This window comes from Poecilia reticulata, chromosome 14 (genome assembly GCF_904066995.2).
Source record: "Poecilia reticulata chromosome 14, P_reticulata-male-v2, whole genome shotgun sequence".
NCBI lineage: Eukaryota > Metazoa > Chordata > Actinopteri > Cyprinodontiformes > Poeciliidae > Poecilia > Poecilia reticulata.
Genome location: NC_088843.1, coordinates 16,570,043 through 16,592,992, shown reverse-complemented (window position 1 = coordinate 16,592,992; position 22,950 = coordinate 16,570,043). Strand labels below are relative to the sequence as shown.

Sequence of the window (22,950 nt, the reverse complement as noted above, 5' to 3'; positions counted from 1 at the left end):
CCTCACAGCAAGTAGAGACCACTTATCCCATCAGGGCCTATATTCCAGAAGACGTTCGAGGACGTACTTAACTCTCACTCAAAGATGACCCCTGGTTCACAGTCCTCCCATCATTCTTATGAAGCGGCAATCAAAGCTGGTGACGCTTTCCTCTGGGACATAATCACTACTTCTCTCTTTTGTTAATTATCCAGCTTCAGGTTCTTCTTTGTTTTTTGTTTCTTTTCCCAAGTGGGTTGTGGTTAAAAAATAGCAAATCTGCATTGTTGATTTCATCAGAACAAGACTGACATTCAAGCGCACATATAATTATACGCAGGAACATAAGGACCTGATGGAGACAAAGCTGTTGAGGCGGTCGACTGCTCAGGTCCGCTTGGCGTTAAACGCCTCGGATAGTTTTAAAACGATGGAGGTCGTGGTACGGCAGCGATCGGCAATGACGCCAAGCTACTAAGTTTAGAACGGCGAACTGCGGCCATTTTAGTGTCGGACAAACAAGAGCGGTAAGCCTGCGCAGTGAACGGGTAGTGCAAGTCAAATCAGCTGATCGACGTCGATAAAAATGGTAACAACGAAGTCGGATCACAGAGGATTTTGTTTCATAGACACTGTAGTGGAATGAGCCGTTTCGTGGTGTCGTCGCTTGGCGTATTTTTGTTTTTGTTTCTGATCTGCTGATTCGGGTTATTAATATGGACAATTTAATGGCCACCAATTGGTGTTTGCCAACTGCAAATTAATATTGGAAAATATTTTGTACTTTAATAGAAACATTACCTTTTTCAATCACAATCTGGCAAACTATTTGGTGAATTAAAAAATAAATAAAAAATTGGTAGGAATTCAAGAAATTAAATGTAGTTTTTAAGGGAACGGCGTTAGATCACAAACATATTATGGAGATGTTACACTTTTGCTTGATTTTGTCGGGACGCCTTCTTTAACTTCTCCCCTCCTCTTTTCCCCTCAGTGCACTACCAGAAGATCATCCACCGGGACATCAAGCCGTCCAACTTGTTACTGGGAGACGACGGCCATGTGAAGATCGCCGACTTCGGAGTGAGCAACCAGTTCGAGGGCAACGACGCTCTGCTGTCCAGCACTGCAGGGACTCCTGCTTTCATGGCGCCGGAGACTCTGTCAGAGAAGTGCAAGAGCTTCAGTGGGAAAGTGAGTCCAGTCAGTGGAGTTGAAGTGTAGTCCATGTGCGCTTGAGCTGAAATGTATTTATTTATTTTTACTTTTTTTGGGTTAAGTCTTGACTTCCATGGCAAATTTAAATAATCACCCACTAATTCTGAAGGGAATGTGGGAGAAATGAATGAAGACTGTTAATACTTAATTAAATATGTCTAGAAATTAGTCCTAAATTTTTCAAAGCTTTTTAAAAGACCTGTAACAACGGAGTGCGGAAGGCTTTAGCCTTCGTCGACAAATACTGAACCTTGGATCTATTTTTGGGAGTTATCGTGTTTCTTATTAGAAGTAGATTACAGTGTTTTTTTTAACAGTCTCTGATCTGTTTGGAATTTACTAGATTTTTGGGGTGTTAAGAGCTTTAGATTTATAAATGTGGGCCCTAAACCAATTCTAAAAGGATAAGAAACCAGTAGAGGGGAGCTAAAGGCACTTCGTCCCTTCTTGTGGGTTTTGCAGCACAACTCAAAGAGCTGAAGAGGAAGTCGGTTGGTTTAATCCGATGGAGTTTAACATGAATTATCCTACATTCATTGTGTATATTCCAGTATCAAAACACAGCGATTTCCAGATGTCTTTAACTCCTGGAACTCCCTCACATTTTCTCTATTTCATACCAAGTTCTATTATAAAGTTGATTAGTTGTGCACATGTTCTCATGCAATATGAAGTAAAACGTGCATTTAAAATATCTCACTCTTTTCTATTTACGTTTTCAACAGCTTTCTGATATTTTTTTCAAATTGTCAGTATTATCAGTTTCCGATCCAGATTAGATTTTTTTCAGTAGACTTTTAACATTTTCTGCCCACGTGTGAACACGATCGCCTCCGGACTCAAGGCGGCTCATCCTGAAGGATCCAGGCCGTCAGCTTTGACTTCCTGCTCCTGCACAGCCGCCTCCCTCTTCGCTCCGTCCTCCTGTGGGTTTCCATAAAACCTCGGAGAAGGGCTGTGCATGTCCATTAAAGAGGAGCCAGAATAGAACATTTGATTGCAGACAAAAAGCCACCAGGGTAAAAGAGCCACTTTAAGTGCTTCAGCCGGCTGTTTTGTCAAGCTTTCAGGGACCGAGTGCCTCTTCCTCCCTGATTGTTATTGCACTCTCTCAGGTTTTGACAAAGAAAAGCCTTTCTTCCAAGGGATGTAAAAATTAGAAGTGAGTTTTATAATATCCAACACTTGTATGTCACTAAAGCCCTTTATGCTTCATTCCCAGAAGTACATGATGAATCTAACACTATGACAAATTGCAATAGATAATGAGAGGGTGCTTTAATCACGTCTTGCAGAAAAGAGAAAAAAATAAAAAAATTTCTCGGTCACCTCCTTTGCTTTTTTCTTCCAAACTTGCATGATTCAAATCAACAAATTTTAATATCGCCAATAACCGGAATAAATGCAAAAATCAGTTTTCAAATATTGATTTTATTAATTAAATAAAAAATACGTTATGCAAATTAACCTGACTCCACGTGAAAAAGAAAGTCAAGCAATGCCGTGGAGTAACTGTTAGCCACATTTTTATTTTAGTTTCATTAGAAGTGCTCAGGGCTGATTGGCGCCGAAGCTGCAGAATCAACAAAAACACCGAAATGGATCCTGTGACAACATGAAATAGTCTGAAAAGCCCCAACAAGCAACACGTCACGGCTCAATCTGATGTAGTTAAAGAAAAGAGAAACAAAGAAACAACCGTGTTTCAGTCCTGAAAATATTCTGAAGCCTTTTCAGAATGACTCAACAACCAGAAATGTCTTTTTATATTTATTTATTTAAACACGTTTAGAGGCCAGGAACATAATGCACACATTTTGCTTGATTTTGATCCCTTCTGTGAAAATATTTGTTAGACTGATTGGAAACTTATTTCAGAAAAGGAGCATGAAGAAATAGGCGACTTGCTTGTGACTGATGGAGTAAGGAATGCTAAAGCAGAACATCAGTTTCTGACCAAAAACCCAAAAGCGCGCTTAGTTTAAATGTTCATGTAAATCCACCACTGAGCTGGAGAACCAGTGGGTCCCCGTCAGTGCTGGAGGTTAGATCACATCTAAAACATCCAAACACGTCCGAGCCCGACAGGTTATCGAGAACTTCTCCCACTTTTAGCTTTTGTTCAGCGTCTTCCAGCTCCGTCTTGTTGCTCGTTTTATCCCAGCGTGAGTCGGATGCAAATCTTCTGGGATGTGTGACTGATGGGAGCGGAGCAGGGTGGAGCGGCGCTTGTTACAGTCTGATTAACTTCTTCACCCCCACTTCCTCTCGTTATTTCCTCAACACAGTGAACAACCTGCTCCTCCAGTTACGCTATAATAAGTCGATCAACGCAACTTCCTATCGTTCATTCTCGTTTGACTTTAACTTGAATGCTGCGCGAATAATTCTGTCCCAACCCGGCCCAAATCTCTGCTTGGGCTCGTAAATTTAAACTCTGGTCAGTATCTGTACCTAAATCAAATAGAAGGACTTGAAACAAGATGGCCGATTTAAAACGATTCTGCAAGGGCAAGTTAGTTTCCAAGCTTTTCTTTTCTTAAAATAACTCCAGTTAGTTTCTGTATGAGATCAAAATTAGCCAGGTGATCTTAAACGTATTATGTCTCCTCACAAAACAAAGAAAATTAAAACTTTTTGTTTTTTACAGCTCTACCCGGTAAGGATTACCTGTAGAGAAAAACCGAGGCCGAGGGACGCAGAGTGAGGTGGCTCTGCTAGTCCCTCTGCTAAATTATAGCACAAATCCATCTTCTGAAAAAGACGCCCTAAAATAAAACGACCTGACGTTCCATAAATCTCCGGTTGGCGTGGCTCACATGTGCATTAAACTCCTGTCTTGTTTGTCTGTTTTAAAGGCGCTGGACGTGTGGGCCATGGGAATCACCCTGTACTGCTTCGTGTTTGGGAAGGCAAGTGTGTGCACGCTTTCTGTCTCTCGCTTATTTTTAACAGCGTTGTAACAGCGAAAGCCGTCTCCCTCTATAGCAACACCTCCGTGGGAACAAAGCGTGTGCCGCCTTCTCGGCGTCTGATGCGGCGCTCGTTCATTTAAATGAACACCAGAGGCTGATTGCCGCAGCAGTAATTTGTCTGATCCGTCTTCGGAGAAGCAGATTGTATCTGTGATTCAGGCAGCCTGCATTGTGGATTTCACTCCTGTTTTTTTTCTTTTTGTTGTTGTTGTTTTTGTTCCCCTCTACCTGCAGTGTCCGTTTATTGACGAGTACATATTGGCTTTGCACAATAAGATAAAGACCAGGCCTGTGGATTTTCCTGAAACGTGAGTTGTTGTTTTTTTTTGTTTTTCATACCTTTTTAGAGAAAATAGCAGAGTTGTTTACACCTTTTCTGTGCTGTTATTTTAGCTCTTATTGTGGCTTTTTAGCTATATAAAACATCCCCCCCCCCCACACACACAAATCAAAACCACTGGAATATGAAAGGGAGTCACCAGTCAAAACATGTGTAGACTTCAACAGTAGCATGGGAACATGAAGCTGCGGTGCCTCCCTGGTCTTTCTTTCTAGTAAAAGGTGAAGTAAAGCACAGAGGTCTTCCTGGGTGATTAAGTCAGAGAACACGTGAAGCCACGTACCGAGCGTACGCAGAGCGAACAGACTGATGAAATATAAACATGGCAGGCGGGCGGCTGCGTCAGAACAAGGTGTTATTTTGTTAGTAAGGAACCGTCATGGTTGCACAGGAAGCTCTTACATGAGGTTCGCCTGTCCTCCCACACAGACTGTAATCGCATCATTTGTATGCTATAAAAATCAATAACAATTAATGGCGCCTTGTTCTGAGCGGCGATGGGGCCATTTGTACAAATAATGTCACGCCGCTGATGGAGACCGGGTTTTCTGATGAACGTCGTTTTTGTCACGTTCTCTTGCGGCGTCGCCTGCGTTGGAAAACACAGGCTGCCGTTACGGATTGAAACCGTCAGCAACTGTTAGTGTCTTAATTTTAGTCATTTCTGTTCGGGAAAACTGAATTTAGAATTAAAATTGTTACAAATTAATTGATGAGCTTTTTTTTATATAAATTGTGAAAACTACTTCTTGTAATAAAAGTAAAATTATAAAATTAGAGGAATCACAATTAGAGATCAGAACTTCATGGCCAATTTCCAATATCTGTTTTTTGTAAAGCTTTGACCTGCTGCTTTCATTTTCTCTTTAACAATATGTGTACACTGTGCATGTTGTGAACAGAGGCAACTTAACTATATTCATGCAAGAGAGGATTTAGTGTAAGGAAAAGAATAAATGTTTTGAACTGACATGTAGTTTAACCTTTAGAATCTTAATTCATCAATTAGCAAAGTTAAGCATCACTGGCATAAGAAAAACATCCGCGCTTTTCCTAGAAAAAGATTTTTTTAAATCTGATATCTGCAGAATGTTTTACTCTCTTGTTTTCTTGCAGCCTGAATGAATCCTATTTATGTCGCTACATGTTTTTTATGTCGCTACATGTTATATATATATATATATATACTCTGACAACGGGGACCCTCGTCAGATCAATCAATGTTGCTTCCTAAGTGGACAGTTTGATTTCACAGAAGTTTGATTTACTTGGAGTTATATTGTGTTGTTTAAGTGTTAGGTTTTAAATAGCTTCTCACGTCTTTTAAACACCTCACTTTTTCAGTTTACTGAACTGCATCAATACCTGTTATTTCTTGGTTTTAGTATTTTAAATATTGTGTTATTAGCTGAGGAAAAATTTGCACTTTTTTGAGGATATTCAATAGGTAATTTTACATTTTTTGATTTAGAAATCCCCCCACAAGTGATGTGCCTGCAGGGAAAGTACACCTATCGACACATTAAGCATTTCCACTAATAAATCATTAAAACAAATTGATGTTTAACCAGCGATTGCTCGCTACAACCACCGCAACACTAGCAAGTTAGCAAGAGTGTTTCGAAAAGCAGTTGAATAATTTGTTTTTTAACATTGTCATAATAAAATTGTTTAGAAATATTATATTAATTCAACTACGACTTTATTACTTGTTCTAATTATCTATAGAAACTTTAAATCGAAGGATTGATGTTTACCAAGTCAATATTTTAGAGTAGCAACGATTATTTCTTCTGTCTACTTTCAAATGATTATTTTAATTTTGTTTAATCTAATGTGTAATTGTCTTAATTATTAATTTAAATACTTTATTCTCTTATTGGAGCTGAATTTATGTGTATTTGATTTCTGCAACTTAAATAACATTAAATAGAGTGCTTGTTTTTAAGTGCTGGTTGCTAAAGTGCAGTTCCCAGTCTGTTTTAATTAAGCATGGGCTTTCATTATACCTATTTAATGCAGCGTTAATAATTTCATCATAAAAATCCTGAAAAACACCCGGAGTCGTTTTAAAAACGACATCAGATGACTTCAGTGTCTTTTGCCTCAGCGTGTGCGGATAAGCGAAGCAGCGTCCGAAAACCTGACCGAGTCTCATTCTTCATGGCAGACCCAACATCTGCGAAGAGCTGCGGACGTTAATCTTGCGGATGCTGGACAAGAACCCGGACACCAGGATGACCATTCCTGAGATCAAGGTACTGTGGCACGCGGAGCGGCAGTCGATGTTCAGACGTGTGAAGAGACTGCGGGTTCAGCGTGGCGTTGTTTACCTTTGCACGTTGGCTTTTGATTCCATCGCCTCGCCGTCACGTGAACAGTGGGGCTCATTAAGCTTTTTGAGATGGAAGCCGTGTGTCCCTGTGGGCTAAAAGCTGAGTCACTCTGAATCCAGGGGCCGGTCACGGACGGAGCAGAGAGCAGATACCTCTCCCCCCACCCCAACATGTTTCCATGACACAATCCGACGAGGACGCTGAGTCATTTTCTCACCAGAGACGCTATTTGTGTTTATGGAAAAGGAGATAATGAGCCTGTTAGACATCATGTGTGTCCTTGTGCAGAGACATCCACACACTCTCTCTTAAACACACACACACACACGTCAGAGAAACATAGGATGAAGGGCGGCAAAGCACCGAGAGGCACAACACTTTCCTTTGACATTTCCCGTGTTTTTCATTGAAGATGACCAGTCGGAACCGAGCGCTCCACAGACAGGCAGCTTGTCCTTCGTTCAGACCTCAGGTGACCTCAAACCGCGTCTCAGACGGTGTACGATATATACACTATTATAACCATAGATATTTATAACTGTGTAATATTTTATCACATTAGAACCACAAATGTATTGTAATTGGATTTTATATGACAGACCATCAAAAAGTAATTAAGTTTAAATATTATTCAGACTTGTGAAGACGGTGTTGCAGTAATCAACGCAACCAAATATAGGTACATCTTATTAGCCCTTTAATCCCAGAAATGATCTTCAGGTGATAGAAGACTGACTTTAATTGTCTTTATGTGTTTCTGAAAGTTCAGGTCAAAGTTCATCACCACTCCCAGATTTCGGGCCTGATCTCTAGTTTCCAGCTGTAATACATGAAGCTGTGTGTTGACTCTAGATTGTTCCTCTTTGTATCCAAAGATCACAACTTCAGTTTTGTGCATTAGCAAAAAGCGTAGAAAATACGATAAATTATTCTGATGTTTTTATATTAAGCCCTTCCTGACTTTGTTGGACTGACTACACATAACAGCAGTGAGTGTTTTGGTTGGGGTATGTTTCCACAAGCTTTGCACATGCATAGACTCGTGAAAAAATACATATAAAGATCTAGTTTCAGAGTACGGTTGAGATGTTTTGGGTAGAAATTGGATCAAAATCGGTTTAGGTCTTTGCTTTATGAAACAAACACGTCACATTGAGAAATAAGGTAATGACAAGTGTAGGATACATACTCTTTGTGTGTGTGTGTGTGTGTGTGTGTGTGTGTGTGTGTGTGTGTGTGTGTGTGTGTGTGTGTGTGTGTGTGTGTGTGTGTGTGTGTGTGTGTAGATGGACCAGTGGGTGACCCAGGGAGGCACTGACCCTCTACCTTTGGAGGAGGAGCACTGCTCCATGGTGGAGGTGACGGAGGAGGACATCCAGAACTCTGTGAAGTTTGTCCCCAGCCTCTCCGCTGTGGTAAGAAACACTGATGGTCTTCAGCAGAAATGTGAGCAAGAGCAGCAACATAACATCGCCTTGGCCTTTCCTAATCTGAGCAAGGTTAAAAAGAGCAGCAGAATTACAGAACAGTACGGAAAGTTAAGACACATGGACAGTTTGCTATGAAGTAGGACAGAGTGTTTTTATAAGACAGGATACGAGCCCAGATGACTTTCTGTGCGGATGTTTTAAAAACCGTATCAGCTGGAATCAGTCTCCTGGTGTGTAAACAAATCCAAATTTATATGGATTCTCTGAGCTTCACGTTGCACCACATGAATCACGTCCAGCAAGCGGGAGACACTTTGCCTGTTTTTGCATCAGGTTGCAGTTGTCCACTTATCAGCCACAAAGACAGCAGCTGCCAAAGGGACCAAAGAGGTAAAGAAAGAGAGATTTCCCCACAAAAAGCTTCAGATCCAAACTAGATCATTGCTCTCCTTTAAGAACTTTAAGTACAGGTTAAAACTGCATGATGGAGGAATCGCATTCAGGGTGGTTCCTCTAAATTATTAAGCGATGTAGATGTTTGGTGTGTTTTGTTTTATTTTATTTAGGAGTATAAACTTTCTAACCATCACCTTACTCACATAGACCCAACCACCGTCAGAAATAACGGCTGTCAGCAGACTTTACTATGCACGCAATCTGTGTGTTGCGAATAGCACTGGTCTGTACAACGTGGTTCCATTTGCACTGGAGACGATTGTAAATATAAGCATGGGGAGATCTATAACTAGATAGTAACTCATTTCAATGAATGGAGGTGCTGGTGAGAAACATTTAAGAAACATACGGAGAATAAAAAAATTAAAAAAGACTCTGGTTTCCAGTAACTTTCACATGCAAAAAACATCCTGTGTGTTTTGCAGCCATGTGTAACATATTATCTTATCTGAACTTTCTGTTTACTGTTTATGTATCGTATTCACCTGGTGGGTTGTTTAGTGTGTTTTTAAACGGGCAGTATTATGTGAAATTGACTTTTTTGAGCTTTACATCATGTGAGTGTTTCCTTGATTCCTTCATGTTTATTTGAGAAATCCTTTAATCTCCCATGGCAACCAGTCAGCTGTGCAAAACGGCTGGGTGGACGTAGCTCCGCCTTCGAGGTGCAGCTCCTCCCCCGAACTGCAGTTTCCCAGCTTCCACGCACAGAGGAACCCTCACCTGCAACTCCGTTACTCGACTCCTTCAGACTAGCCAGCAGCAATTAGCAAACACATTGTGAAGCTGTGCGTCTGCTGAGCTCATTGCACGAGTTACTTCTCAGTAAAACGCTGGTAAAAAAAAAAATGTTGCTAAAGGGTTAATATGTGATGACTTCAGAAAGAGCAGGAGTTTTTAAAGAGACAGAAGCACAATTTCAAGACATTAAGTTGCAAAGTCAGATTAGTCATATTTTATTTATCGTTTTTGTAACAACTGGAGGTAAGATAGTTACTTCATTGTGCTATAAGATGGCACTATGTGCCTGGAAAACATATAATACTCCCCCTCAACAGCTTTTTACGTGTGAAACTCTGACATATTTTTTTAATCCACAATCCCCAGCCTACACATTTATAATTTGTTTCCAAGATGTTGAATATTTTTCATAATATGACTCTAATTTCATGTCTTTTTTTCTTTTACCCCCCCTCTCAAGCTCACAAAAACTAAATAATTCATATTGTTTACTTCTGTCAGCTTTAAATCAAAGCGGAGCCTTCGCTCATGGCGGTCTCCGTCCTGTGTTTGCCTCAGATCTTGGTGAAAGCGATGCTGAGGAAGCGCTCGTTCAGCAACCCCTTTGAATGCCCGAGCAGGCGAGAGGAGAGATCCATGTCTGCACCTGGCAGCCTGCTCATGTAAGAGCACACACAATCCAGCCTGCAAATATCGCCAGCACTCCTACATATTTAATACTTCCATATCCCCTCCTCGAGGACGAGCCAACATCAGGAGCCGCTCCTATTTCTGCCGTAGTCTGAAATTCTGACATTCGCCCCTTTTTTATTTATTTTTTTTCTTTCTGCTCTGTCAGGTTAACTTGCTCTCAGTCTTCTCTGCAGCACCTGCTGCTTTGTGTTGCCATAGCACCATAATTCAGTCTTTCATTCTATGCAGTAGTAGAGCTTACAGCTCTTGTAAGTATGTGTTTTGTTGTTGCCAGCTTTTATAGCCATAAGAATTCAAAGTGACACGGGAGGATTTAGATAAAAAAATAAAAAAATAAATAAACTAGGGTGTGATGCTGACCTTGAGTTTCCTGAGCTGTGAGTTGAAAGCATCAACAAAGGGATGATCGCCTCATCCTGCCATGCAGCTTCAACGTACACAGAGCATCCATAGCTGCTGGTCTGATGGTGCCCCTGGGACGGCGGTCTGTGTGAGGGTGTCTGGTTTATTTGTCAGGGAGATGAGCCTCAGCTGCTCTGTAATCTCTAACTGTGGTGGGTATATGAGATGTTGTCTTATCTATCTGGGCTGAGGTTTGCCTCGTGCTGCAGAGAGCTGCTATTTAAAGGTGAAGGTTATTTTTCTAAGAACCATAAATGGGGAAAAGTGTGAAAAATCTGCCCCCTGGTGGCAGACAGGAAAAAAAAGAATCGGGGCGTTTAATATGTTCTCTATAGCAGTGGTCCCCAACCACCGGTCCGTGGACCGGTACCGGTCCGTGGACCTATTGGTACCGGGCCACGCAAGAAATGATTAAATATTTCCGTTTTATGTATTATTTGAGTCTGGAGGATCTTTAATTTTGAAAATCCTTTAACCGGATTCTCTCTGTTACTTGGGCGTCAACATTGATCCCACAAGCAGCAAAATGAGTAAGAAACAGATCAGATGCCTTTGGAAAGTTTCTTTGCAAAGGGGAAAAGGCCCAGAGAAGAGACAGAAGAATGGACTTATCCCGGACCGGTAGGTGAGTCCCATATTACAAGTCGCTCTGCGTAACATGCGGCGACCGGCTGCTAATGAGACAATGAAGCTTCAAGCTGCTTCGCCACGTAGAGACCAAGAAGGCTGTGCTCAATCAACACACCTCGAGTGTTATTGTCTCCCATCACTCCCAGATGGGACCGTCTCGTTGCAGAGAAACAAGCTCAGGGCTCCGTTAGTCATTATCGTAAGTTAAAATTTTGACGAAAGTAAAATGTTCGTTTTCTGTATCTTATTTTGAAGGGGTATGTAAACGTTACCATAGCGACCAGAGTCAGAGCGTTTGGGCAGTGGTCGAGAGGAGAGGAGTAGAGTTTTTGAGTCTTAAGTCTGGTTTAGATGGAAAGATTTAAGAATTGTCGGCCAATTCTCCAAACCTCTGTGACCACAGAGCTGATAAAAGTCCAACAGGTTCGATCGGTTTGTGTGTTCAAGGCAGGAGCAACACGAACCGATTTCAGTCACGAACATCCCGATTCCAGAAGACAATCCAGTAAAACCCCCAACATAGCGGGAATTTAGAAAACCAAACACAGATGACGATGTAGAAGCAATAGTGATAGTTTGTGGAGTCATTTGAATAAAAGACGTAACAAAAAGAAAAGGCGGTGGATAAAAGACGACGGGAGCAGCTGCTCTATTTGCTGCACTATGATTTGGAGGTGGATATGTTTTTTCATAGTTAACATTTTTAACTGAATAAAGATAATAATATAATAATGACCTTTACATATAATAATAAACATTTCCACGCATCATCTCCATTGCTCATATGTCAGCTGTTTGGGATTCCCCTCTGTTCTTACGTCACCGCGCTTTCTGATTGGCTACCTGTCACATTCAACAGGTTGTATTGTAGTTCCCAGTCAGGGAAAACCCCACAGGCTGTGATAAAAGGGCCAATACAACACAAATCGGGCATATTCAGGCTTTAGCCAGAACACCAACATACCCCTCCCCCCGCCTCCACAACAAAATTTCGAAGTCTTGACCGGTCCGCGATAAGAAAAAGGTTGGGGACCACTGCTCTATAGTTCTGCTTTACGTTACTTAAGCATCAGCTTAAAAACAAATGACACATAACACATCATGTCCAGCAAATTGCAAGGAATGTTATTTAAAGGGACAGTGTTATGTAAAATTTATTTATTTTGCTTTACATGATGTTATAATGTTATTCCCTCATCCAAAACATACCTGGAGAGTTGCCTTGATTCTTTCATGAACGTTTGAGAAATCCTGTAATCTCCCGTGGCAACCAGTCAGCTGCACTTTTCAAGCTCACGCCCCATAAAGCAATGACTCCCCCACTCGGCTCCTTCAGACTAGCCGGCTGCAATTAGCAAACACCAGGTGGAACTACGCATCAGCTGAGCTCATTATTCCAACTACTTCTCGGTGTAATCCACGTAAAAAATGTTGTTAAAAGGTTAAAAAGGTTTCGGTAACACTTTATTTGAAGGGGTGTAAGGCCTAAAACTGACATGACACTGTCATAAACATGACATAACATCTGTCATGAACATAAAGGAGTCTTTATGAATGTTTGACAGTTGTCATGAAGTGTCATTCGGTAAATAATGACACTTAATGCAAAGTTGCTTTAAAAGTTGCATTAAAAGTCCATTAAAAATGCCACCCCGGCATTAAATTATCATTATTTACAAAATCATGCAAAGATGGCATTTTTAATGGACTTTCAATGCAACTTTATATCAAAAGTGTCATTATTTACCGAATGACACTTTATGACAACTGTCATAAACATTCATAAAGACTCCTTCATGTTCATGACAGATGTTATGTCATGTTTATGACAGTGTCATGTCAGTCTTATGCCTTACACACCTTCAAATAAAGTGATACCAAGGTTTCTTAAAGAGACGGAGGCCCATTTTCAAGGCATTTAGAATACAAAGTGAAATTTATTTTCAGTCATATTTGATATGTACAGCATTTTTATAAGAACTGAAGGTAACATAGTTACATGATTGTGTTATAAAATGAAACTGGGGCTGGAAAACGCGTAACACTGCCTCTTTAAATTACATTTAGATCCTGTTTACCGCTGCAGAACGTGCAGGCTGAGCGGCGTTTCAGCTGCCCTGCTTTCTGTCAGATGGATGATTCCTGCCATCTTGGTCTCCTGATCTAATTTTTCATCATGTTTACTTGAAAATACAACACAAAGTTTATTTTTTTTACTCAACCCTCAAGCATCAAGTGTTTGATCTTTTTTTTTTTTTTTACCTAATTTGTCTGTCTGTGTTTAAAACCTTTTTAGTCATGCAAAGCTTCAAACCGGTCACTTGGAGTGGCATCAAGTTTGAAGCGTTTTAAATGTTTTGTCGGTTGATGAATCCGACGCGTTGTGCTGGGGGTGGGACCTCGTCACCTGTCGGCATGATGACTCCGCCCACTCATCGGTGACCTCTCCGTCTTTTCTCCCTCTCTACTGCAGGGACTCGTGGCCCTTCAGGCCCTCTTTAAAACTGCACCCTTCACGCAGGTAACCCCTTTGTGGCCCATCTGCCCGCGCATCATCATCCTCGCCTAAGGCTGCTCAGCGCTCACTTACAGAGCCTGCAGAACTCTTTCTGTCTCGTGCATCTTTGCACATTTTGTCACATTGCAGCGACAAACTTCATTTTGGGGGGAATTTTGGGTGACAGGAAAATGGCTGGCCTGGCCACACTATTGATCCACCTGCTCTTAGGCATGTGTAAGACACACTACAGAGCAATCTTCTTCACTCAAGACATAAATGTAAAACCCAATAACTAATAAATCTAAAATAATAAAGAAATTATAGCTGTTTGAAGCAAATCTGTTCACTTCAAAAACACAAAATCTTACCGAGTAATTTTGGTCTCGTTTTTAGTGCAAATATCTTAGTTACACTTGAAACAAGACCAAACTAACTCGGTAGTAGCTTTTTAGCGAGATACAAGATATAATCTGCCAGGTTAACTAGTACTTTTTCATCAATATTAATAGAATTGTAGACTTAAAACAATCTCATATGTTTCTGAAAATCTGCTTAGTTTTATAAGAGTTTGTGTTTTGGCGGTGTTGTGCTGGGTTTTATGTTGAGTGATCAGAGTAAACAAAAACAAATTAAGTCACACTTTTCAGATTTTTTTTTATAAAAACCAAGAAAAACAAAGTGTAATTTTCCAGTTATGTGATTTTTGTCCACTATTTTGTTTGGTCCATGACATCACAAAACTGACGTCTACGGTTGCAGTGTGAGAAGGTGGACAACGATGACACGGGATGTGAATGGTTTTGCAGTTGCTTCTCTCCAGCTGTCATCTCAGAGATGCTTCTGTCATGTTCCTGCAGACCTCCTCCATCATTCTGCTGCAGCTGCTTCTCTGTCCCTCTCTCTGTCTGCGGAGGCTGGAATCATAAGCTTTGGGGATGTTTGGGAGGGGAGGGGGCTCCCTGTTCATTTAGACCGCTCCACACCTGAGGCACAGCATGATCTCTCTCTTCTCCGTCTCTTTGTTTAGAAAGAGCAGCGCGGGGGACGGGCCCAGAGAAGGAGAGCTGGAGGACCTCCACGAAGACGAGCCTTTCTCTTGAGGCGCGACGGGAAGCCGAGCTTTCTGCTTTGAGCACTGTGCGCTCATGCCTTCACCCAGCTCCAACCAGTGCCACAGTAAACCGTGTACATAAACGGATCTGTAAATGTGAAATATGGCTCGCGGATGCTAACGCTAATTCGGCTTGATTCTTAGAAAATCCTTCCTTTTCTTTTGTTCTTTCTGGATTTCTGAGCAGCTTACAGGTGACACACCACTTGGTTTGCACACTAAAGTAAAAAAAAAATAAAATAAAAGGAAATCTTCCTTTTTTAATTTCCATGCATGGTCATTATCAGATCACCTACAGAATCTAATCAACAGTTTCTCTCTGACTCGCATGTTAACCTCACTGGATCGTCTCTTCAGTGCACTACAGGGCTTCTGACTGCTGATCAGTCTTTTTAATATCAGAGGCTGATTCCTTGTTCCTGTCGCAGCCCCTTTTTTTTCCTTTTCCTCACACCGGTGCCGTCGGTAACGTTTACGAAAAAGGCAGTGTGAAAAGCCTCCGTGCTGCCTTCACGGACCAGCTCTACGACAGACGTCAGGCTGAAAGGACGTTGGCTTTGCTATGCATGCACACGTTTTGAATGGCACTGCCCCCTGCTGTCTGACATGAAGTGACTCCAGTGTGGGCAGGGTTAGTTGACGCTTCTGCTCCTACTCTGCGATTATCACTGGTGTCAAACACAAACTCTGCTTTTACTGTAAATAACAGAGAGGACGTTTTAAAATGTGGCATCCTCAACGGTGGACAGAAACGGAGACGAGAACTCCTGCAGTGTTATCAAAACTGTAAATATATGATGCGTATATATGGAAATTTGTGTTTTTGCTCAGGATTTGTTTTTTCTCACTGGACATTTCAATGAAGGGCATTTGTTTTGTTTTTTTTACGTTACTTAAAAAAAAAAAAGGGAAGGAAGTCACCTTCAGGTCCAACAGTTTGTATGCAAACGGTTAAACGTGTGCCGGTTCATTAGGATTCTTTTTTGTATTTGCTAAGAAAAAAAAGAAACACAAAAAATAATCTGTTCACGCATCACCACATCATTCTGAGGTACAGAGAAAAATATGTCCCTTTGCCATTTTCAAAAATTGTTCCTCTGCTGAACTGCAGTGGCTGACCTTTGAAAAAAAGAAGTCATAAACCATAAAGAGAGTGACGGTAGTGAGCTTTATGGCCTCATAAAGCGTGACAGAAGAGGAAATGTACAGATTTATTCCCAAAGTTCAGGTACTCAGGACAGTTGGCACCGATTCAGAAACCGACACTTGTTTACTTAGGGTGCGTTTACACTGAAGCCTGACGTGACCCAATTCCGATTTTTTATTTTATTTTATTTTTTTTGACGTAATGCGACCTGTATCTGGTCTTTTCATGACAGTCTGAACAGCACAGGTCGGATTCTTTTCGAATGTGACCCATATCCGACACGGATCCGATTCAAATGTGACCTAACGTCTAGTGATGATGATGATCTGAATCCAGGCTTCGAGGCTTGTACAGAGTAAAAAGGGGGCGTGTCCGATGAAGCCCCGCTTGCTGAAAACCACGTGACTGGCAACAAACGAGGCCTCGCATTGCCTGGGTCACGGTGACTGCTTCATTTTGCGTGTCGGTTTTCAAAATAAAAGCGCGATGAGCCGCGCTGCATCATGGGTTGTCCTTTTGGTCTCGGATCAGGGGAGAATATTTGTCTTCAGTGGCCAAAATAAAATGAACATTGACCGACATATTTGATGTGTATTGATGGCATTCATCAAAATGTTTGTTACTGCTTTTCTCAATTGTAGATTATGTTGTTTTTTTTCCTAACTATATTTTTGTGATTTTATGATGTAAATCTCTTTGAACTGCATTGCTGAAATGTGCTACACAAGTAAACTTGATTGTCTGAAATGGAGCCAGCAAGAGGAAAATCTCTGACATCTGGGAATACTTTGAGATTATCCTCACAATAAAATTCTTCTTGGATAATAATAATTAACCCCTCCACCTCCCAATTTCTCACCTTCTGCAAAGTTCCATTATTATTTGTAGTCTAATTAGCAAAGATATATCAGTCTTTCACAGCAGAAACAGATTTAATCCTGTTGCAGAGCTAAAACTCAACATCTAGCCAAATATAAGGGATCAGAGCCAATTATAAATCCAAGAAAAAGCCAACGTCCCAACAGGCACTGCACTCCCAAGACCCTAAAACATCAAATGTCTTTATTGTCAAATCAGTCTGACATAAAAGAAAACCCAACACAACCACTGACGTTCAACATAAACCAGGATTAGATTGGCTACAAATCATTTTAATCATTAAAACATATGACAATTAAATATGAAGACTTTGTGACAATATTGCATTTAGTAATTTTTGGAAGTATGATCCAACTGAGTGACAAGGCTGTTACAGTTTCACCAGCAGATGTCACTAGTGAGTGATGAATGAAGCATCTAGTAATGAACCTTTTTGCAAAGCAAAGGGCTGGAAAGCTTCATTGCTTCATGAGGCTTCATTTGCCCATCACTACTAACGTCCGGGTCGCATTCATCCGAACTGAAGGTCACTGATACTCGACAAATCTCACCATTCTGCGTCCTGATCAACCGGGAAGAAAAACAACAACCTTGACGGACTATATCAGGATTAAGTTGTTAATATGTTGCTCCGGCCGGACAACAACTTCAAATATGTAAGCTAAGCTCCACCGTTAGCCTCCATGTTTACTTTCGCAAACACTGAGCTCTTCTTCTTATGGCGGTTGGCAGAACGCTGACGCTCTGGCGCCCTCTACTGCGCATGCGGGACACTCGGGTCGTTTGCCCGTTCACACTGCAGAACACATTCAAGTCGCATTATGTGTGGCTGGGTGAACAGCCCTGCAAAAAAATCCGATTTGACAGAAAATGGGAATTGGGTCACTTCAGGCTGCAGTGTGAACGCACCCTTAGTCTCTACGTACTCAGATGTACAGAAGGGATGTCCTAATCCAATCCCTCGATCGGCTCTGAGTCCCAATCAATTTTTAAAACACCTGCCTCAGTCCCAGACTAAAATAAACCCCCAACAGCTGTTGTAGTCTTATGCTGCATCCCAGTGAGACGAGCAGCTGCAATTTACAAACCCAGTTCTTAAAAAAAGGTTTATTTTAGTGAAAGCCTTGTAGGGGGGGAAAAAAATTATTGTATGTTGGAATCTACATGCATTTGAGTCGGATACGTTTCCTAGTAGCAAACGATAAATACTTACACATCTTAGGTGATTCTTTGTTGGATGATTTTAGTAGCCTTTCGGAACCAAGCTAACCACGCCGGAGTAGCATATTGAGGCTGGGATAATATTTCAGTCGCTGTGAATCAAAACCGATTCGCAGTCGATTTTTAAATGACTCGTCAGTTTCTGGGACAAAAGATCCAGCCGGAGACATCCCTCTTGCATCGTTTGGGTATTTGTTTCATTTCACTGGACAGATTTTAAGCAGTTCAGTATGAGAATAAAACACTTTCCGTACCAGAACCATCTAATAACCAGTGCAGCCCTTCACATTCCTCCATCTTGACCTCAGAAATCTGCATTAATGAAACACTGAAAGTGATTTTCTGAAGTTTTATGCTCAAGTGTTTACACAGATTTTAAAGACACTCCACTTTATCACCAAGTGGGTCATGGAGAATGTATAATACGTTTGCGGTTTTGACCTTTGAGTTTGTGTGACTGCTTCAGGGTGGCCTCTAAAGAAGGGCTCTTGAAACCAAAAAAGTGTGACCAGCTGTGATGTATTTGCTTGTATTTATTTGCTTTTAAGACTCGCATCATTCCTTTATATTTTGTACATTTCTCTACAGTAGTGTGTTTCTGTGCAGACAGCTGTGAAATTGTCCACACATTTTTGACTTGTTGCACTGCCAGAGATCACTCGTGTTGCTTTCTCTTGAATCTATATTTTAGCAGAACGGACACACAGCTCACATTGAAATGAAACGATTGCACTTTGAAACGCACAGCTTTGTCTGCAGGATGCCATTATGTACAGTTGCCATTATGTACAGTTTCTGAGCTGTTGGTTCTCCTGTAAAAGACCACGTTTACTGTGCTTTTCTTTTTTCTGCAATCAGCCTGCATGTCGCAATTATGTCATCTGCTGTTTGAGAAAATTGAGCAAACTGCTTTTTCTTTGTGTGAAAACGACGTAGAGCAGAAACACTGCATTTTAACTGCTGTTTTTGATGTGTATGTTCATATTAGGGAAAAATGTGAATGTTGTACCACAAGGGCAAACTTTTATTTATTTTTACTTTTTTGTCTTTCCTGCTGAGATGATGTAAATTAAAACATCGAGCAGGGTGCAGAGTACAAGAGCAGCCAGAGGGGGGCAGCATTGAGTTTGGGATCTTCACATATGATTGAATCCAAATACAGCATTTTTTTAAACATGACTCCGAGATGTACTGCTTCGCTCATTTCACCTCCTGCATTGGCTCTTCCCTGCTCACCATCTTGTCCGACAGGACGAGTAGAAAACCAAAACGTTAATACGGAGTGAAATTACTTTTAGATTTCATCTGTCTGGAGTCTTTTGCACTTCTAAAATGTGTTCAGAATTCGAGTAAATTAAAACGTTCTGGATTTTTTTTTAAGTGTAATCAGATTGTAACGGTCCAAGCAGTTATTTCTTACCAGTAGATAACTTTAACTAATGTCATCCTTTTACCATCAAAAAAAATTTGTTTGTTTTGGACTTTATCCAAGGGGAGTCCAGCCAAATCTACCATCTAATAACAATTTAAGTGTTAATGGTGTCAAGAGAACACCATTTTAAAACGATGAAAGCCATCACTCCTTTTATTTACGCAGAAGCTGATGAGTATTTACACAAGAATTGGAGATGGAAGGCAGTGCGGCCTCAACAATTTTCCTGTATTAAACACAAACTCGGAATGGGAGATGTAAAAATCAATAAAATCTTCATGTTAAGCACAATATAACTATCTTTTTCAATAAATTTACCTTTATTTCAATGACAGTGATGCTTTATGGGGTTCCTTCTCAGGACTTGTTTCACACAGGAAGACCACTGGTGGCGCACAGACTCAAAAAATACATTTCCTGTGGAAATATTAGTACTAGTGTATATTCAAAGGAATATACATTCTAATAATAGAAATTGGGGGAGTTTGGGAACTCGGGTGTTTATCTTAAATGAATAGCTTTTTTTAATATATATTAAGCTGTTAACAGTAAGGGTTCCCTTATCCATAATAGAGAAATGATATAGAATTTCTATTATGGATAGAGATAAATCCATAATGGATAGAAATTGAGTTTTATATTGCTGCATTTTCATTAAACACATTTAAGATAATATATAAATAAGTTTGTTCATGCGATGTCATAAAAAAAAAACATGCTGTGCTGTTGTCCTCCTTCCTGTTCTCTTTTCTGCCAGTGATAACATCCAGTTATTGACAGGGGTGAAAGTAGTTTTAAATTCTTGGGGGTACTATGACAAAAGTATAAAGCACACTTTGGAGTTTCTATGCAAATGAAATTTTTGCGACACGATAAAAGCTGTGTAGCTCTTGAATTGCTACAAAGTGGAGCTGTATTTCCCTCAGCCCACTGGCTGCAATGTTGACACGTTGAGATGCCTTGAGACCTAAATTCTGAACATAGCCTTCCACATCGGGTTGATGGGGTAACGGGTCCAGAAGGGAACCACAGACATCTCTCCCAGGCCAGACTAGACACATAGATCATCTTCATCAGTTCATTTTAAATCCTGAATCGTATTCAAAAACAATCTAATTATTAATAATAATGTCACCAAAAGCTGCTACTGCTGCTCATCTGATGGAGACATAAGAGAGAAGCTACAATTCTTTTAAAAACAGATATAAACATTTGTTTACCAGTTGGTTTAATAGTTAGAATACAAGAAAAGTGAAAAACCAACAGACTCATAACCAGTTTACAGGAAAGCATAGAAATGGACTCATTCATCTCCTTCCCGGCTCTCAGCAATGTGGGCTGCTGACGCTGTGCTGCAGGTACGTGCAGAGGGGGGAGCTGGGGGGGCTTGAGCACCTGCCCTTTTTGCTCCTTGCCCCCAAGTGCCCTTTTGGTCAATTTTTTTTTTTATTAGTATTATTATTTCCTAAGCCCTCTTCTGACATAAAAAGATGTGCTAAAATTCTTTGCTTTTTTGTTTCTCTTTTGTACAACACAATAAGCCCTCCGGTCATCTTGTTACCTTTGACCTTTTGCCCGTGACGGATGACGCAGTTGCCTCTCGCGCAGTGAGATAAGGCGGCTAACTGGAGCTCAACGTTGCGAACGTTCCAGATTGCAGAACAGTTTTTGGTGAATTATTAAAAAAAAAAAAAGTTTTTGGTGAATAAAGTGGTGTAAAAAAAACTAACCTCAGTTAAGTAAAATAAATTTGTAATCAAAACTTTTGGAATTGTAATGATTACTTTAAAAAAAGTTTTGTTTAAAATACTTTTTTTTAATTAACTCATTTTTTACCAAACATAAACATTTATTTACACACATCATAAATCTTTTGTCTTGATTTTAGGCCCTGCTCAAGACGTCATGTGAGAATCACAAGCAAAACTTTGAGTCACAAACAAAAACTTAGAATAGCAAGAAAAGATTTATGACAAGCGCAAATAAGTTTGTTTTGCAAAAAAAGTTAACTTCATGAGTCAAAAATGTGTGATTTAAATTTTTTTTAAAGTTTTTTTTTAAGCAAAACTCAGTAGTCTTTTCTCATGGTGACATGCATTAACAATTCAATTTTTGCTTTTGTTTTTTTCTTTTTTCTGCAGTTCCACGTTAAAGTTTGATGCAGCTCTGCTTTCCTGAATGGACCATCTTCATCTCCACTGCAGCAAACAGGCAGCTCTTTTTATAGATTACAGTCACTAAAAGGTTGCATTGTGCCCTTGTTTATATTTTTAATAGTGTAATTCTGTAAAGACAAAATATGTCTGGTGGTCCAGCTCTGATTTACATATCTTGCTAAATTGCGGGTTTGAATATTGCAATACTTTCCTATAACAAAATAGACCTGCAGAAAGAAATTACTAATAAAATATCTTACATAGGCATAGTGTTATGCTCTATATGGAGATGTTCGTTAGCTTTGATTGTATATGTCACATTTTTGTAATTTATCATTGTTTATTAAACTCTGAAAGCTGAGAGGCTTTGTTAATATTCTGTCCTAGAATGTGGTTAGATGGGCCCTTTTTTGTTGTTGAGCACCTGCCCCTTTAGTGGTCTCTGCACGGCCCTGCTGTGCTGCTGTTGGTGTCGAGCTCTCAGTTACACAGAAAAAGCTGGAAGACATTACGTTCTGTCTGTTGTTTATGTTTCCGCACCGTACGGAACAAATGTGTTCGAGTGGGTCGTTTAAAACCCATCAAATATGGAGCGGCAGCATCACTTCTTTGGGATTATCCTTTATTCTATTTCTCTGCTAACGTGTAAAATTATTTCTTTGCTCTTCTCTAAACTTTCTTGTCACAATTTACAACAGCAGCAGCAAATATCTGTAAGTTACATTTAATTTTACTTTCAAGATATTTTTAAGTCAAGTATGATTCAAAATTTTAAACCTGATACAATAATAAAAATCCAACTTAAATGAATGGTTTTAATATAACATTGTCAATCTAAACTTAATATTTCACCATTAAGATCCCTGTTTTAATCCCTAGCCTCCTAAAATATACCCTTCTTAAGTCCGTCATGGCGCCTCAAATGATTAAGTGATGCAGTTGTAAAGTTTTAATAGTTTGAGTCATGCAGAACTGATTTGACCGTTTCCATAGCAACGATCAGAAGCAAGACATTCCCCCAGAACTACAGTGACTCATTGTAGCTATGACCTCATCTATGACAAAGATCAAAGAACATCTGAGGTTATGAATGCTTGGTTCTCAAAACAAGAGGTTATATCCAAGTATTTCTTCGCTAGTGATCACTGTGTACACATACTTTCACCATGGAACAAGTTGCTTTGAAAACAATATTTTTCCCTATTACTTTCGGAGCAGGTTACCTAATAACATCCGGAGTGAGAAAGCTTTTCAACAAGCTGCTTCCTGGAGTGACCTTTGATATCACTAGCTTTGAGGACGAA

The 22,950-nt window shown here is 40.2% G+C and overlaps 1 protein-coding gene across 2 annotated transcripts in view; it reads left to right on the top strand.

Moving 5' to 3' along the window:
- Positions 1-19,237, top strand: part of camkk1a (calcium/calmodulin-dependent protein kinase kinase 1, alpha a) — a 69,968-nt gene extending 50,731 nt beyond the window's left edge. Inside the window, exons 10-17 of one of the 2 annotated variants that reach the window (XM_008428150.3) lie at positions 974-1,173; positions 4,056-4,109; positions 4,407-4,480; positions 6,683-6,770; positions 8,135-8,263; positions 10,034-10,137; positions 13,674-13,721; positions 14,728-19,237. In XM_008428150.3, coding sequence (XP_008426372.1) covers positions 974-1,173; positions 4,056-4,109; positions 4,407-4,480; positions 6,683-6,770; positions 8,135-8,263; positions 10,034-10,137; positions 13,674-13,721; positions 14,728-14,800 — 770 coding nt within the window. In that variant the 3' untranslated portion in view covers positions 14,801-19,237. The remainder of the gene's footprint in view (positions 1-973; positions 1,174-4,055; positions 4,110-4,406; positions 4,481-6,682; positions 6,771-8,134; positions 8,264-10,033; positions 10,138-13,673; positions 13,722-14,727) is intronic. The other variant, XM_008428151.3, reaches the window with a different exon arrangement.
- Positions 19,238-22,950: the final 3,713 nt, after the last annotated feature.